Source organism: Neophocaena asiaeorientalis, unplaced genomic scaffold, assembly GCF_003031525.2.
Source record: "Neophocaena asiaeorientalis asiaeorientalis breed wild unplaced genomic scaffold, Neophocaena_asiaeorientalis_V1.1 scaffold150, whole genome shotgun sequence".
NCBI classification, from domain to species: Eukaryota; Metazoa; Chordata; class Mammalia; order Artiodactyla; family Phocoenidae; genus Neophocaena; species Neophocaena asiaeorientalis.
The window spans coordinates 20,700,339-20,714,624 of NW_020176571.1; the positions used below are offsets into that span (position 1 = coordinate 20,700,339).

The 14,286-nt window shown below is 38.8% G+C and overlaps 1 protein-coding gene across 3 annotated transcripts in view; it reads right to left on the reverse strand.

Annotated features, from left to right (window-relative positions):
- Positions 1-14,286, reverse strand: part of ITPR2 (inositol 1,4,5-trisphosphate receptor type 2) — a 520,017-nt gene that overhangs the window by 95,455 nt on the left and 410,276 nt on the right. For all 3 annotated transcript variants that reach the window (XR_003001564.1, XM_024733221.1, XM_024733219.1), the window contains exons 47-49: positions 10,777-10,969; positions 7,705-7,830; positions 153-328 (exon numbers count right to left, since the gene is read on the reverse strand). Coding sequence is in view for 2 of the 3 variants with exons in the window: in XM_024733221.1 (XP_024588989.1) it covers positions 153-328; positions 7,705-7,830; positions 10,777-10,969 (495 nt within the window). In the remaining variant the exon portion in view is untranslated. The remainder of the gene's footprint in view (positions 1-152; positions 329-7,704; positions 7,831-10,776; positions 10,970-14,286) is intronic.

Genomic DNA, 14,286 nt, shown 5'->3' on the forward strand with positions numbered 1-14,286 from the left:
ATAAAAAAGGTACAAGTTAAACTCTGATTAACTCGGACTCACAATGAATTAGAATTTACTGTATATACAGAGTTAAAGCATAGAGTTACACTTTTATATTTAGTACACTTTTAATTAATCCAGAACAGTAGAAAGCTAAGTAAAGTACTTACATTAGCTGCACCGAGAAGTATTAACGTAGGCCCAAGACCTATTGTATATATTGATCTGAGCATTACTGACACAAGAAATGGCCGAATACCCACAGGCTTGGAGAAGAAAAACAGCATAGATGTGCAGACTGCAACTGCTATCCAAAGCAGAACTGAGAACAACGGTGAAAGTGTACCTGTAAAATGTGGAAGGAGTTTATTTTTACTAAGAACAAAACTAGAACATGTTAAAATATTTGCCAGTCTACTTTATATAATACAGCAAGATAAGCCCTAAAACAGTGGATTTCAAAATAACCCACTCTACACATTGTATACTTAGAGGAAATGTCTTTGTACACATTACTCATTATTACATTTCCAGAAAGTTTCTGATGAATCCCAGGCTGCTTAAATACTCACTAGTCAACGCTCCTTTCATTAAGTCGGAGACTTGTTCATCTTTCTCTCCTACGGGAGTTACATGCTAAATACTTTGGATAGAGGTATCTCACTTGGGAGTCTTAATTCAACATTTATGATTAATGACCACTAAATGTTCAGCTAAATCATATGGAATCAGGCAGTGAACTCATACCTTGTCCTGTTTTATTATTATCAAGTTTTTATATTATAGATTCCTCTAAAGAATTCAGAATGTAGAATATCCAGTCTTTAATGAAATAGACCTAAGCTTTAACTGTTAAAACACACAACTGTATTTATGTGTATGAATACATATGTATATGTGTGTATTTAAAAGCCAAATCAACATCTAAAAAAAAGTTCAGCTATTTACGTCATCAGAAAACAGAAGTTCCAAATGTTTCAAAACTAAACTCCATTACGACAAAAATTTCTTTAGAAATGGCCCTAAAATGGGTTCAAAAATACATTTCCTTTTTAAAAAAGGACAATTCATTGGCGTTTGCTCTGACATGGGGATTCAAAGAATCCCCCTCTGAAGGTCATGTGGTGCTATATTTGCAGAAGTAAATTAAAGGGCAATACTCTTGGGCTGATTAGACCTCAGACGCGTGTCTTTAGGCTGATGAAGTCAGAGGGGAAAGAATAAAATAGAGATTTTCCACTAGTGATTTCTCTGGGCCACACCTCTTTTTATTATTTATAAAATTCACTTCTGAATGCAAACACCACGAGTGCTCTGATGTGCAGAGTTTCTGTATTATCATGGACACCATGGAATTATCTGGATTCGTTCAGTGAATTCTGTACAGGCCTTTAGTTCATAGTGAGTGCTAATGGATCCAAAGTAGGCAGGAAGATCCTGTCAGTCATTAAAAAACAAACAAAACAAAAGTCAGATAATGAGCAGCATTGGCTTAGACAGGTTTACTCTTGCAAGGTTGTTCTTATGTTATCTCTCAAAGCAAGCAGTGATGAAAGAGGATTGGGAGGAAAGATCTGATCTGCCCCCTTACCAGATTTATGATCTGATAAGAGTACTTTGAAGATGGTGGGAAAAAAAGGGGTAAGCTGCTTGCTCTGGAAATTACCTTCCATTCCTGGCCTCTGGCAACACGAACAAAATGGGTACCCAACTCATGTTTATTAAGACGCTGGCTTGTGAGCCCTCTATGTCTACCAAAACATAGCCTGACCACCAGCTGCCCGGGTTTCACAGATCTGAAAGAGCCACAGAGAGGATGATGCCTTCAACGTTCTCTCATGCTTACTGGGGTGCCATCAGAAAGTGAGCTCTGTCAGCGTGAGGCCCACCTCTGGGCCTGTCCCAGTGCCTAGCGGGCAGTAACAAATAAATATTTGCTGATGAGATGAATAAACAGAAACATAACCTGTGAGCTCGTTTTGAGTAAGTAACTAAGTCTCCAGTTATAAATTCCCCAAGTTGTGGAGCTTCACTGTTAAGTTTACTAAAACTGCCAACATCTTTGCACGCTTCACAACTCTCAGCCACTCACTGGACTCTTCAGCGTAATTCATAAGCAATGACTTGGTGTGACATGCTTATTTTAAAAGTCTCGGCTTTGGCACTGATAGTCACACCATGCACTGTCACTAATGCCTGATCATCTAACCACATCTTGACCACTCCTTCCCAGACAGTACCTGGCTTGCTGAGATTTCCCCTTGATTAAATATGAAATTATAACCATGAACTTACAGCTGGGTATTTGATCCCTTTGTAGAGAGAACTCAAATGGTGTCTAGCCTAGTACCTTGCACAAAGTTTAGTGTTAAATATGTATTTGTGAATAGTAAATAAATTTACAAGTTACTTAAAATGGCTATTAATTTACAGTTTTATCATTTGACAATAATTTGTAATCATATTCTATATGAATGATCACACTGTTTTCTAGCTGAAGATTTGATGCTAAAAGAATAAACTGAAACTCTCTGACAAACTTTAGAGAAGACAGTACAGACTGTCAAAGCCAGTTTTTATCCATTAAGGGTCGAAAGGGGGGACTGTCTTCTTAATACTTTATATTAATTTTCTATGATGAGCATGTATTACTTTTGTAACAGAAAACATTTTTAGAATTCCCTCTATATATTATTAAGTGTTAGAAAGTATAAAGTTTGTCCTTCATAAAAAAAATTCAAGTAGAAAAATTGGAGACCTCAAGGCAATTCACCTCTCCTATCTACCTCAACTGACTCGTTTATACGTTTACTTAGAGAGCTTGCTGCTTATTACTCCCCTCTCTTCATTGCTCTGCCTCTTGCAGAGCCTCAGAATTTCCTGTTTCCCCCACCTCAGTCCAGCTAAAGTAGACCGGATAAATCTATGGGTTCTTTACTATTGCGCCTCACTCCTTTCTTCATCCCTTAACTAGACTTTAAGTTCCTTGAGGACAAGGACAACCTTCCCAACCTTTGTATCTCTAGGGCCTAACACAGTGCCTGGCACCCAGCCACACTCCATCAATGGTTGTTATTAAGATGAATGCATTAAAACCACCCTGAAGAACTTATTTTCTTTAACACAAAGCACTTGAGGGAAAAAAGAATGACACCCCAAATTCGAACACAATATTCTTAAAAAGTCACATGCTATCTGGATATAAGAAATTCCCATGGCGGCACTTTTCTCTGCTAACGGGCTGCCTTTGCCAAACTGGGCAGGGATGGTTGGCATGGCAACGCTCAACTTCTGAGTGGACATCTCGGAGATTCTCTAGCATCAACAGCTGTGGCTTCAGCCACAACCAGCATAGCATCATTCCTCAACTTTGGCACAAGTTTCTTTTTTAGAGAAGCACATGTTAAACCTATAAACCAATCAACCAAACATGGAAACCCAGACCAAAACCTACAGCCACAAAATAAGCCCTGGATTCCTGAAGAAATTCAGAGCTCTGCAAAGCCTGGCAATGAAAGGAGATTATCCGCAGTAGGGGTTGGGAGGGTGGGTGCCTTCTAAGCTGATCCTCTGAGAATCACCTTCCCCACTAAGTATCTCCCTTTAATTATTGTTCACTACTACCCTGGTTGCAGGGTGACACCATTCTCTCAGTTAATATTACAACCCAAGTGTGAACCAGATATCTGGGCACAACTGACTGCCAGTAGCTCATGTGTGGTCAGGCTGGAAAATACCCTTGGAGAAAGCATACTCAGCCCATTCCCCGTGCCACGTCAGCCACAGTGACTCCAGAGCAGTTTGCATTAGGATCTGGGGTTGGGGAAGGTGGCCCATTTTGACCACAGGTCTTTTTTCGGCCCAAGATTCACTAGGTGATTTTTGTGATCAACTTCTATACCCAGAAACCAGGAACCTCAGAGTTGGATGGAGTCTTCATATTTACTTATTTTATTCTTTTTTAACTTTTTATTTCAAAACTTTCTGACAACGTTACAGTTGCAAATACAATACAAAATTCCCATATACCCTTTACCTAGATTCCCCAAATACCTTACATAATCACATTACCATGATCAATATCTGGAAATTAATATGATATACCACTTTAATCTATGCACCTTATTCAAAGTGCATGGATTGCCCAAATAATGTCTTTTTTCTGAACCAGGATCACACATTCTTTTTAGCTGTCATGTCTCTTTAGTCCCTTAATTCCTCAATATCTCTTTGACTTTCATAAGCTTCAGGAGTATGGGCCAATTATTTTGTAGAATGTTCCTCATTCTGGATTTGCCTGAAATTTCCTCAGTTTACGCATTTTTGGCAAATGATGCCATGTCCTTGTCAGCACGTCATGTCAAGAGGCACTCGATGTTGCTGTGTCTCATTACTGGTGACATTAACATTGATCACATAATTAAAGTGATTTCCCCACTTTAAAGTCACTCTTGTTTCCTTTATAATAAGTATATTATGGAGAAATATACTTTGACTATGTCAGTGTCCTGTTTCTCATTATACGTTTTCATCTAACACTCACCTATTAGTTTTAGCATCCACTGATGATTCTTACTACCATATGATGTTCGCCAAATGGTGACATTCTGTTTCCATTATTCCTTCTACACTGATTAATTGGAATACTTTCTCTTCTATCAATATGGACTGCTGGATTCTTATTTTATTCTATGGGTTATTACATATTACTGTCAATATTTTTTCCTCAAAACTTCCACTGATGTGGCCACTGGGAGACCTTTCAAGTTGAATCCTGTGTTCTCTGACATGCTCCCATCATTTTTTTTAGCACTTTTTGGAAGGAATCTGTTTTTGTTTTTTTTTTTGTTTTTGTTTTTTTTTGTTTTTTTTTGCAGTACACAGGCTTCTCACTGTTGTGGCCTCTCCCATTGCGGAGCACAGGCTCCGGACGTGCAGGCTCAGCGGCCATGGCGCACAGGTCCAGCCGCTCCGTGGCATGTGGGATCTTCCTGGACCGGGGCACGAACCCGTGTCCCCTGCATTGGCAGGAGGACTCTCAACCACTGCGCCACCAGGGAAGCCCTGGAAGGAATCTTATGATCAACTAATTCATCTTTAAATTGCCTCAAAGTGCTCCAGCCATGGAGTCATCTGGCCTGTGCTTGACAAAATCCAGGGTTAGAGACTTGCACGTCCAGCACAGAATTTACCTTCTCCAGCCAGTTCTGATGGCCAAGTGTGCTAGTCAGTCTTGACTTTGCTTCCTCAACCTTCCTAGCTATGCATAGCGTGTAACTGAAGGTTGGAGGCTCAGCTAATCCTGACCAAAACTGTAACCTTATTCATGGAGCTATAATTAAATAACCCATCTAGAACTGTAATCATATTATGCAAAAAATCTGCGGATTCCACACTGCCAAAATGGCAGGTAGGTCATGCCTTCCCTTCCCTCTTAGGGCCACACCCACACCCAGATACCTAAGAGTGAGCCTCCATCTTGGTTACTACTGTTAACGTCTATTCAGTCCCTTTTGAAGAGTAAAGTCTGCACCTGCACCTGATGATGACACAGCATGTTTTCCTGCCTTGTTTGTGTTGGTCCTGTTTCTTTCTGCGGCTGCAGCCTCATTCCCAATTCTACTATGTGTGTGGCTTCAAGTTCTTGTTCAAGGACCAGTTGTATTAGCAACACCTTGGGAACTTGTTAAAAAAATACACAGTTCCAGACTCTACTCCCGAATTATTGGGCAAATCTTCCTAAGCCTCTAAGTCTTTATCCATGAGGATGAAGTACTTACTTTATGGATTGTCAGGAAGATTAAATGAAGTTATGTGTGTGATGTGCTTAGCATTTTGCCTGAGCCTATCTAAACGGTAAAAAATAACAGCTGCTGTTATCCTCATCAGTTTTACTATCATAATTGTTATTAGTCAGGCAAATATGAAAAAAGGTAGCAGGTGTTCTACTTTATCCTGCTGAATAAAGAGTAGATGTCCAGAGTGGTGGCAGTGCCCATCTCCATGATATTTCACGTACAATTGGTGGCAGCAGAGGCTGTATACTTCGGTTCTGGTGGTCTCGTAAGGGATATCATGGAATGGAACTCAGGGAAGATGATGTCCTGCATAAAGGGGCACCTGCTACCTACACACTCCCAACCTAATCATCCACGGAGAAAAGTCCTAGATTGTAAACAAAAGCGTTAACCTTCTACTCTGAGATCTGCCATTCTTCAGCTTCTCTGGGCTTCCATCTCTGTATGTGTCAAATGATGATTTGATATTAGATGATTCCAGAACTGCTTCCATATCTAAGACGTTATGCTTCTATTAACCGGGACACTACGATCTACTCTCAGCATTCCTTGTGCAGATGATACTAATTTATCATTTCCGGCTGGACTTCTCCCCGTAACAAGAGTTACATTCTTCTACGCCAAGAGGGCTATCATCACTAAATGAGACTAAACACAATGAAGAGAAAGCTGTTTCCACTTCCTGCTGTATTTGCAACTTCCCTACATAGGGCGGCCAAATATTTGCTATGTTTTCATTGCTATTTAACTCACACATCCACTCCACTGCCAAATATTCTTCTTTTATTAGCACTGGCGTACCTTCTAAAAGAGTCAAACTTTTTATGACCACTCAGATTATACCCAAAGGCTAGAACTTTGATATCTGCTGTCTGTACGGATCTTTGAAATAATAAATTACCAGCACACTCCCATTCCCCTTCCTGCTCACCTCCAGTTCATCTGAAATAGGCTTAAACACCTGTTGCTCGTGTCATACCATCCTTTTCACTGAGCTTCCCTTTGTAGTACTATTATTCATCTTGTAACAACAAACAACATCGACAGCTAAGCTTTACGGCACGCTCACCAGCCGCTGTTCTAACCGCTGTACCTATAGCATCTCATTAGATTCTCACATAATCCTATGAACAGATGAGATACAAAAGCACCTTGTGGTGATTGTTTGCTGGCATCTCCCATCTTGTCCTTCAAGCCATTCTTTCAACACCCATTCCAAAGTTACTGACCGGACTGTATCCCAAGCCTGTGACATACTTTCCCATATGCACTTTTGCCAGATTTAAACAAAACTTAATTCCCACAGTCCCACCCTTTAGCATACCTCTCCTATTATTTCCCATTTCACTTAACATGGGATAATTTCTCCTGTCCTTGCTTTTGCAAAACCTCATGTATTGTTCGTTTAATAAAATTAACTTCATATTCAATATCCTTTATGTTCTATTATCATATTCGGTCTTACCCTGTACATTTAAAAACTTCTTTTCAGATTACTTGCCTGCTCCTTGTAGAAACCTCAGACAACACGGAAAGCAAAGAGAAGAGAGTAAAATAGAGATTCTACTTATTTATCTCAGTCAACATTTTGGCATACATCCCTCTCATTTTCCCCATATATTTATGTAATTGAAACAATACAGTATAAAAATGCTTTCAGTCACAAAAATTATGTACCAATAATTTTTTCATTGCCTTATTTGTCAATATATAATATAGCTCTACTAGCTCTTCTGTATATGAGCTTTTTGAAAAACATTTATATTGACCATCGTTTTTTGCCTACTCTCCTTACCATCATTCTCTATTTCCAATGAATCTGTTCAACAAGATTGTAATTGTTGTAATTGGGGAGGTCTAGTGCATCAAGAGTATTGTTTCAGACTCAGAAATACTTATCATTTAAAGACAGACAAGCACTTGCCTTCATCTCCATCATCCCCAAATGGGTAGAAGAGAGCCACAGCTAAGTTGATGAACACAGCCAGGTTGAAGGAGATGCTCCCCCAGAGAGAAATGTGCCTTGAGAACCAGAACAGGGCAGGATTACCTAGTGGGAAAGAAGCACAGTGGAACAGAACAGAAAATGAATTTTGATTTCAACACAGGAGCCCTACTGAAATAACATTTTACTAAATGCATTTTTGTAAACTACTATAAAACTACGACTTATTTTAGAACATTTATAATCGATACCAAAAAGGAGTTTTCTATTTGATTCCTTCTTTCTCCTTTAGCCAGTTTACATCTAAGCCATTGTAGAAGGATGAGTAATTCTGCAATTGCTAAAGGTGGTCAGGAAAGATGATTCTATATGAATTCTCTTTAATTTATCCCTAGAACAGATTAGGGGGGAAGAGAGTTTAGCAGCCGCCTGGGGCCCCTTTTAATGGAATGGTATACATTGCTGTGTAATTTAGCAATATTGATAAATTGGTCTCACTCCCGTGTCTCAAAGTAAAATAAAACCCCCCACCCCTTGCACAGATTTATCTCTGGTGAAAACTCCAAATCACAGTCACAGCTACCTGGAACTCTGAAACTTAACAGCACGGCACAGAACTGTTTACTGGGAACTAGTGATTTATAACACTAAGTTTTAAACCTTTAGGCTTCCCGGGAACTTGTTGGGTTTGCAACAGGAGAAGTAAATGAAAGATACAACAAGAACTACCAATAAGTGAGAGAGGCTTTGCTGAATATTTTCAGAAACGGGATTCTGTATCTGTCGTCAGAAATGAATTAGCAGATGCATCTACTGAACACAACTGACATTTACATAAACCAAAACTCAGTTGTTTTCACCTCTCCTAAAGAACTGAACAGATACGTCATGCATGTAAGTTTGACACATGACTTACTCGAGTCTCTAACTCTTAATAGCTTAACATCAGATTTAAAATACTGGAGTCGATTGAGGGGGAAAGACATCTCAATTTTCAAATAGAAATTTTAAGCTTTTCAAATTATGTTCTGTGAATTCCAATCTCAAGTCTGTTCCTCACTTATAAACTACACTTCCCTTCAGTACTTCTTGTTTTTCTTCTCTTGGAATGGAGCATTCCAGCACTGGAGTAGGCTATGATTAGCCATGGGATTTAGTTGACTAATGTGTCATAAATTGTAAACATCTGCATCTCCATCATTCCTGAATTAGGAGTCCTCATTTTAAAAAGCAGAATATTGGGCTTCCCTGGTGGCGCAGTGGATGAGAGTCCGCCTGCCGATGCAGGGGACACGGGTTCGTGCCCCGGTCTGGGAGGATCCCACGTGCCGCGGAGCGGGTGGGCCCGTGAGCCATGGCCACTGAGCCTGCGCGTCCGGAGCCTGGGCTCTGCAACGGGAGAGGCCACAACAATGAGAGGCCCACGTACCGCAAAAAAAAAAAAGCAGAATATTGAGACAAAATCAGAAGATGTTGATGCATACATTTGTAATAACAAATCCATCAAATGAATTAGATCTGTCTATAACCTGATCATAAGCTGCTTCCAAATTTTAAAAGTAAACTGTATGTTGGAAATTATTTTAAGATTTTTAAAAATATATTTATTTATTTATTTGTCTGCACCGGGTCTCAGTTGCGGCATGGCAGGATCTTTCAGTTGTGGCATGTGGGCTCCTTTAGTTGCAGCACGAGGGCTCTTAGTTGCAGCACGCAGGATCTAGTTCCCTGACCAGGGATTGAACCTGGGCCCCCTGCATTGGGAGGGTGGAGTCTTAACCACCGGACCACCAGGGAAGTCCCAAGATTTGTTTTTTGATAAATGACAAAACATTTATCTAAAAAAGCACAGATCCTACAAGCACTGGCTCATTATTCAATTTACTTTTTGTCAAGAACAAAAAGTATGCTTATCAAATTGAGTTTTCATATGTATTCTGGATACCCAAAATTTTCTCTGAATTCCATAAGGTTCTACGTGGTAAAATGCTAAGGGAGAGTAATTTCTATATTTTTTCAAATATTCTGCTAAGAAGTGTGACAACGCATGCTACAATCTTTATCCAAAGATGCTATGTCTCAAGCTCAACCAAGTTCATAAACCATAATCACTGAAGTTCCTAGGAAACTAAAATGATGAAGCACTGTTGAGTAGAGGTATTGAGAACATATGCCTGCCTATCTGGAAAACCTTCCCAAAAGTCAGAAAAGACTTAATCAAGAGTTTTTCCCTATCAATTTTTGTTAAAAACTCATGATATTTCTCATCTGGGAAAATAAACTTTATTTTAAACTTGAAAATTTTTCAATTTTTGGTAAACTTTTTATTTTATTTTTTCACTTTTTATTTTATATCGGAGTATAGTTGATTAACAACGTTGTGTTAGTTTCAGGTGTTCAGCAAAGTGATTCAATTATCCACATACATGTATCTATTCTTTTCCAAATTCTTTCCCCATTTAGGTTGTTACATAATATTTCCAAATAGACTGGAGACCTGTATTATGGTAACTTTTAACTGTGACATTGTAACCCTGCCCTATTTGAATGCAAGTGTCACACAATTTTTACTTTGATTTGCTGAGGTACAGATATGTTGAAAGATAGAATGACTCTCAGAAGAAAATATTAAACAATCTACTCAATCATAAGATCAGAAACACAAGAGGACAAAAGTGCTGGTGCCGACATCTCTCCACCCCATTCATTGACTGTTAAGGCCAGTCAGGGCCTATTCATGCACTTCAAACTTGCAGCTGTTCCAAGGCTGAAACATACAGCTGCAATCTTGGATGTCATAATATTTATAAAACTATAGGATCAGCACTAAAAGATGATCTAATTAGTCAGAGCTTTCTGTTTTCCTTAAGCCACAGGTGTCTTGGCTTCAGTTGCAGACTGAGCTTACAATCTTAAGCCTATAAACGATTTCAGTAACATCAGATGGCAAGAAATTAAGAACCAATTGAAACGAATACTGTCAGTTATCCCGAAGTACCAAGGTATCTATCATTATGCTCAAAATGAACCATTTCAGTTTACTGTACTTACTCCTGATTTTCTTCTGCCACTTCATCTCATTGTAGAGATCTTCCGTTTGCTGGAAAAAGTCATTCACTTTACTTCCTTGTTCATCCCTTTCCGTGGTATTGAACACACGGCACTTGGATTCTCGCGTGAGGTATTCACATATATTGGGGACAGGAAACACTATTTGTTCCATTGTCCTATCATGCCGAACAATCTGAAAACATTAATTTGCATTTCTTTAAGGCTTTGGATGGTCTTAAACTATTTTCTGTTTTTAGCATGACTTTATTAGTGATACTTTAGGACTTCAGTTACGAAAAAATGTACCAACTTGAAGTATCTGAAATAGTCCTTTACATTTTTCTCTTTAAATGAGAGAAATTAACTGGACTAATGTATTATAAGTATTATATTTTGTTATAAATAACAAAAGAAAATCTTTATTCTTTCTGGATTAGCATTAAACTCTTGCCACGCATTTTTATGTTCAGGAAGTACATCAGAGAACTAAGAGGGTCTTAACTGGCAAGTGACTGGTTATGTAATCTTAAGCACAGCACTTGGTATATTTTTAACCTGCTGTTAGCCTGTTCTTCCTAAAAAGGGCTGTTGGGGAACAAATGACATATACAACATGATGTGCCTGAGTTCTACAGAGAAAAATGCTTCATGTCATTAAAATGTGGCAAGACATATTTTTGTAGGTATAACTTCCATTCAAGCATATACCCAGATGTGAGAAGTCATTATTTTGTACTTCTCTTATTTGGTATTTGTAAGAATTTAACTTTAAACAACAACAACAGCAGCAAAACCCAGGGTAAATGTTTTCATACAGCTTTCCTATGTCACAAGGGTTTGTGTAGACTAAGTCTCAAGCTTCATATTTATGTACTCTACCTAGCCCTCAAGAATGAATCACAGGATTGGTTTAAGGCAAAAGAGTCATTCTATTTCCCTTTGACTGGTATGGTGAGAAGCAAATAGCCTAGCTCTGGGAAATGAGGCGTAAGGAGAAATACCCTGGGGTTGCAAGGTGCTCCCAGGAAAGATTTTGCTTCCTGAAAAGGCAGAAAGCCACATGAGACAAATAAAATAACAACAAAAAATCAAATACACAACACAAAAGCTCTTTTTTGCTGTACCGTCTTTCTTCCTGCCTAGAACAAAAGGTGGTGATGATACTTAAAACTTTGGCAGCCATTTTGCAACCATGAAGTGACATATCACCAGCATAAAAAGGAAGACTTAGCAGAAGAGATGGAAAAGGTCTGAGTGTTTGAAGACATCACTGAGTCATTTAATCAATTATAGAACTACTGGTACCTCCAGACTTCCCATTATGCAGGATAATCAAACATTTTTATTGTTTAAAAAATTGTCATTCTGGTACTCTTTTACTTGTAACGGAAGCTACCTTAAATGATATGTTATATACACAGACCACATACTAGAATACTATCATAAAACAAAGAAGAAATTTGTAGTGGTAAATAAAATTCTTGAACATAGGCTAAAGAAATCAATTGTACAAAAGAAGAATTGGACCTCTTTGGTATGGTAAGCAACTATGTGTGGGGAAAAAAAGGTTTACTTGATCCAACAGTGTCAAACATTTTTAAAAAAACTCAGGGTGCATTTAAGAAATAATGTTCTGATTACTATAAGCCAAGCTTTTCAGCCCCTTTAGGACACGTTATGTTTGATCTTGGTTGTTACATTTTACAAGGGGCATTGACAGACTGGAGGGATTACTGAAAGAGATGGGAATGTGTTAACTGTAAAAAGCCAAAAATGTATACTTTTTAAAATATACTTATTCAACGAATGCTTATTCAGTCCTTAGGCGAGGAGTCCTGGGAAATTCAAAGTGAAAAAACAACATGAATCCATAAAAGCTTGTATTGCTTACTAATCACAATGGTTCTATAAATGTTAGAGGTAAGCCTGTCGTGTTGACAGGGTAGCAAATATTCGGAACAGTAGGCAAACATAAAAGTGGGCTAGAGTGCATGTTTTATCAAAAAATAACTTTCTAATTATTGGAGTTATTCCAAATTGGATGTTTCCTCCTGAAGTGGTAAGATCACTATCACAGGAAGAATTTAAAGCAGAAACAGGATCCTTATAAAGCAATTCCTCCTTGGATAGGTGAAGAGACTAGGTAACCCACAAGGTCCTTCCTATTTCCCAGGGTCTTTGAGTCTATAACATATAGACAAACTATTATTTTCAACAATACTCATTATGGTTAGGCTCCAAGAACAGTGTTCAGTTTTGGAAATAAAAGGATGATCAAGACTAGCTTCTGCCTCAAATAGGGAACAAGTTACCCAGAAGAAGCTAACAGTATTCCAACATGACACATTAACAGAATGATCAAACTGCTGTGGGAGCATAGTGGGATGAAATTAATGAATGCCTGAAGGAAGGAGGGCATGAGGATTGGTCAAAGGGAAGAATTTAGATCATCAACTCAGACTACTCCTTTGGACCCTTAACTTCTATATCCAACTTAATGCATTCCTCAAAGTCACCTCAAATTCAATTTATCCAAGAATCAACAATGATCTTCCTGTACATTTTAACTGCCAAAGCTAGGATCTCCATGCATAACAGCAATTTCTGTCCATTTATTCAAACCAGAAGCCCCAGGGGCATCCTCTTCCCCAGTGTTTCCCTCACCTTACATGTGCAATCCAACATCAATCATCAAGCCGTTTACATGTATGTGTGTGTGTGTTATATGTGTGTCTATCAAGCCGTTTACATGTATGTGTGTGTCTGTTATATGTGCATCTATCAAGCCGTTTACATGTATGTGTGTGTGTTATGTGTGTGTCTATCAAGCCGTTTACATGTATGTGTGTGGGTGTTATGTGTGTGTCTATCAAGCCGTTTACATGTATGTGTGTGGGTGTTATGTGTGTGTCTATCAAGCCGTTTACATGTATGTGTGTGGGTGTTATGTGTGTGTCTATCAAGCCGTTTACATGTATGTGTGTGGGTGTTATGTGTGTGTCTATCAAGCCGTTTACATGTATGTGTGTGGGTGTTATGTGTGTGTCTATCAAGCCGTTTACATGTATGTGTGTGGGTGTTATGTGTGTGTCTATCAAGCCGTTTACATGTATGTGTGTGGGTGTTATGTGTGTGTCTATCAAGCCGTTTACATGTATGTGTGTGGGTGTTATGTGTGTGTCTATCAAGCCGTTTACATGTATGTGTGTGGGTGTTATGTGTGTGTCTATCAAGCCGTTTACATGTATGTGTGTGGGTGTTATGTGTGTGTCTATCAAGCCGTTTACATGTATGTGTGTGGGTGTTATGTGTGTGTCTATCAAGCCGTTTACATGTATGTGTGTGGGTGTTATGTGTGTGTCTATCAAGCCGTTTACATGTATGTGTGTGGGTGTTATGTGTGTGTCTATCAAGCCGTTTACATGTATGTGTGTGGGTGTTATGTGTGTGTCTATCAAGCCGTTTACATGTATGTGTGTGGGTGTTATGTGTGTGTCTATCAAGCCGTTT